The sequence below is a fragment of the Hyalella azteca genome, unplaced genomic scaffold, assembly GCF_000764305.2.
Source record: "Hyalella azteca isolate HAZT.00-mixed unplaced genomic scaffold, Hazt_2.0.2 contig5059, whole genome shotgun sequence".
In the NCBI taxonomy this organism is placed as follows: Eukaryota; Metazoa; Arthropoda; class Malacostraca; order Amphipoda; family Hyalellidae; genus Hyalella; species Hyalella azteca.
Window position 1 is genome coordinate 15,045 of NW_025935263.1, and position 4,176 is coordinate 19,220.

Consider the following 4,176-nt stretch of genomic DNA (forward strand, 5'->3'; position numbering starts at 1 on the left):
GTACTATCCCGAAAAAAAATCAAATTTGTCGTAAAAAATATATTACTCACTACTCACTGCAGTGAGTGACAGAGAGCGCATTTTTTGGTCGACGAAAACGTGAAGTCACGGACGGAGACAGACAGACAGACGGACATGGCGAGCACAATATAGCACCTTTTTTCCATAACTGAGAAAATGTGCTAAAAATAAATACTAAACTAACTAACGCGCATAGTTCTGACGATATTTATATATTATATAGGTACAAGTACTTCTACTTAGTACTATTACTAGAAGCTGAAAATAGTTGCTGAATGGTGGTCAAAGGTTCGGGTCCGAACGCCATCATTTTTAATCCGTCCTCTAAATCGGCTAAATTGGCAACATGTCTTTGATGCACAACACGCAGGCAGTCAGTCGCCATTGGATTTAACTGCGCCGATGGCACCTCAATTGTTTGTAGCAATGGGAAACAGTATTCAATTTAGGACTGAAGCGGAGTACTTAATTGCTTGAATTGATTGCCAAGTCGGCTTTATGTGGCGCGGTCGGAGTAACGATCTCGATCTTTGGAACGCGAAGTGAGGGGAGGAATGAAGGATAAAATAATAATTTCCATTAAATCCAATCACTAAAGAAAAAAGTTCATTAAAAGAAAAAGTGTAACTCAGTACTCGCTGCAGTGAGTGACAGAGAGCGCATTTTCTCGTCGACGAAAACGTGAAGTCACGGACGGACAGACAGACGAACATGACGAGAACAATAGCGCCTTTTTTCCATAAATGAGAAAAAGCGCTAAAAACAGGTGAATGTTGTAGGGGAACGTATGCTCAGATATTATTGCTTAGATTACATTTTATATTTTTGGGGCATAAATGAAGCTGAAATGAACAACATGTGAAAACCGGTAAAAATACAGATGAAAAACCTTGTAATACAAATAACGGCAAAACCCAAGTCTTGCAAAATAATTTTTTCAGAAGTTGATTCAAAATCTGCACACACTATCCATCGATAATAGCAAACTAATATCGCAAATTTTAATATATTTTTTCTCGTATTCTAAAATTATTTATTCTTTCAATTGATTACCGCATTGTCTCCAACTTTACGCACGTGTGCAAAATTTCTGATCGATTGGACAGGTAGAAGTGTGTCAAATATCGATAATAAGATTTGTAGCTGACAAAAGTATTTTTAATTTTTACAGCACTTCTCTTTAACTTCACTTCTTGTTGTTTGTTTGTCTGCTACAAATCTTATAATCTATATTTAACACACTTCTACCTCTCCAATCAATCTGAAATTTTACACACTTGCGTAAAGTTGGAGACAATGCATGAATCAATTGACAGAATAAATAATTTTGAAAATTAAAAAATATTTTTTTTAATATTAAAAAAAATTTACAAAATAATTTTGTCAGCCACAAATCTTATAATTGATATTTGACACACTTCTACCAGTCCAATTGATCTGAAATTTTGCACACTTGTGTGAAGTCGGAGACAATGCATGAATCAATTGACAGAATAAATAATTTTGAAAAAAATTATATATTCGAAATAAAATTAGAAATTCTTTGTACATCTGTAACATTGGAGACACTGTATTCTTTAGAAGTCTTGTCTTTAAAAAATAATTTTTAAACGTATATTATTTTAATATTGAAAATATATATTTTTTAATTCGTAAAATCATTTATTCTGTCAATTGATTCATGCATTGTCTCCAACTTTAAGCAAGTGGGCCAAATTTCAAATAGATTGGACAGGTAGAAGTGTGTTAAATATCGATTATAAGATTTGTAGCAGACAGACAAACAACAAGAAGTGAAGTTAAAGAGAAGTGTTTTAAAAAATTGGTCGAGTTATGAACCTGTCTCTTATACACATCTAGATGTGTATAAGAGACAGNATTTAATACGAAAGACGACGAAGAAAGTGGCTGCTAATGTAGAAGTCGTCTTTAAATAATAATAATAATAATAGCGGTTTCAGCGTTTATTAGGCAGTAGGCCTGTCGCCGATTCTTAACATCGCAGAACGTTCACAGTTTGATGTGGTCTCGAACACACAACTCACTGCTCCCACTCTGCTGGGCTTAACCGCCCGGCCTCCTCGCCGATTCTGACCAGAAACTGGCGCACAGAGCTGGGATCGAACCCGCGCCTCTCTGCGTCAATCTTGGTACTCTGAAGTGTAACTAGGCCACCCTGCCAAGTGGTTACAGTTCATTTTGTCTACCTTTAGTCTTTTTGCAGCCAATGATCCTATTTAATCTTTTTTTTTGTTTGATTACCAAGAGCGTTTAAATTAAATTAAATACACTCGTTCAACATAGACTCTACCTGTTTGTGACCTCTGTCTGAAGAAAATCCTATTAAAATATCACTAATATTCGTATCCAATCGTTTATAAATCTTAGCTTATTCGACTTTGGAAATTAATCATGCGTCATCTGAAAAAAGCACAGTCTTTGAAACTAGCATTTATATTCTAAGGTCGAAATAATATTTAGTGGAAGTGAAAGATAAAGTTGTTGTTATCCGTTTTGAGGTGACAAGAGTTGCTCTCAACAGGGCACTTGTTGCACCTGGATTAATCAAAGGACCTTCAGCAGTTTTCCATTAGGTCAGAGTGGTGTCATAAGGAGGTCTTGCTGTTCTTTCAGAGGTTATTTAAGCGTCCTGTACTCTTGATGTACGCAACTGTGGCCTTTATTATTGCAAATTGGGCACTTCGTGGGAAGTCTCCGCCACCCAGCAGGTCACGGACTGTAAGAGGATCTATGCCATAGGTGGCCACTGCATTTTCCAGCTGCCGCCGAGCTTCCCGATGTAGTCCACAGATGAGTAGGTAGTGCTCAATTGTATCTTCCACGTTGCAGTTGCCACACATTGGAGAGGGTGACATACCAAAGCGAAATAAATATGCACCAAGGCCTACATGGCCCAGGCGGAGTCGGGCCAGAACGACCGCAGCTCTACGGGTAGGCGCAACCACCCATGGGACAGGAGACAAATTGCTGCGTATTGTGGTCAGGTGGACTCCCTTCCTGTTCGCATTTACCTCCAGCATCCACAAATCTTGCGAGCGCTCACGCAGTCCCCTTCGTAGGCCGCTCAAGAGATCTGATTGCTCTATGTGTGAGAGCACCGAGAAGTCAAGTGAGTGACCCAGCTGTGCAACCTTGTCAGCCACTTCGTTGCCATGTATTCCAGCATGGCCTTTAACCCACTGCAGGTCAACAGTCATCCCAGGTGTAGACTGCAGGGCCAGTAAGCGTGCGCGGATCTCATATACAATAGATGTGCAAGATGTGCTTGGGGGCCCTATGAGTTGCAAGCCTGACTTGGAATCAGAACATATCACCCACTGTGCAGGTGCCCTCCCAGATACCATGACAAGTGCCTGCAGAACAGCATATAGTTCAGCAAAAAGTATACTATGCATCGGGCGCAGGCGCCAAGCCACAGCCCGAGCCTCATCTGGTATGTATATTCCGCAGGCAGTTGATGAGTTGTCTCCCTGCCGCGAGCCATCACAAAAGATTCTGCGGTTGAAAGATAAAGTACCTAGTATATTGAACCTTTTCCACGCACTCAACATAAACACATAAATCACTAAACTGGTTAGAAATTGGTTTTGTTTATCTAATCCGATAGAAAAAGTAGTTCCTCCATATTCCATTTTATTCGTGTCTTGCCATATATCCACTCAAAATCATATTGCATATATTTCCGACGTTACTAATAAAATTTATAAATTTAACAGATCTCTTTCCATAGTGTTAGGGCAGGGCTCTTGTATTCTTTCATGAGCTTAAAAATTTTTTATCATACTTGTGGCGTGTTCAAAAAAGACGATAACATTTTTTTGTCTATCATTTCATATAATTTCATTTCAAGTCTTGAATAAACTAATAATGAATGTTGTTACATTCGAAACATTGCAAAATAGAACGAATTGAAAGACTATCGCGCGCCATGATCAATGCGATACATTATTGCGTAGTATACGATTAGTATCTAGTTTACGAAATATGGGTTAAGATACACTCGCTTGCTGAAATTCGTCCTTAGGTGTCACTTTCTCGTTCGCAAACCTCGTGAAGCTCAACACGCCAAATTACGGCGGGAAGCTAAAACGTTTTCACAGTCTACCGATTAGTAATCGAAAAAGTGAGTGCAGA

General features: G+C 38.9%; 1 protein-coding gene across 1 annotated transcript; it reads right to left on the reverse strand.

Annotated features, from left to right (window-relative positions):
• Window positions 1–2,651: 2,651 nt before the first annotated feature.
• On the reverse strand, window positions 2,652–3,239 carry LOC108675345. Its single transcript, XM_018163348.1, has one exon. It carries the CDS (start codon window positions 3,237–3,239, stop codon window positions 2,652–2,654), a length of 588 nt encoding a protein of 195 aa, XP_018018837.1.
• Between the last annotated feature and the right edge of the window lie 937 nt (window positions 3,240–4,176).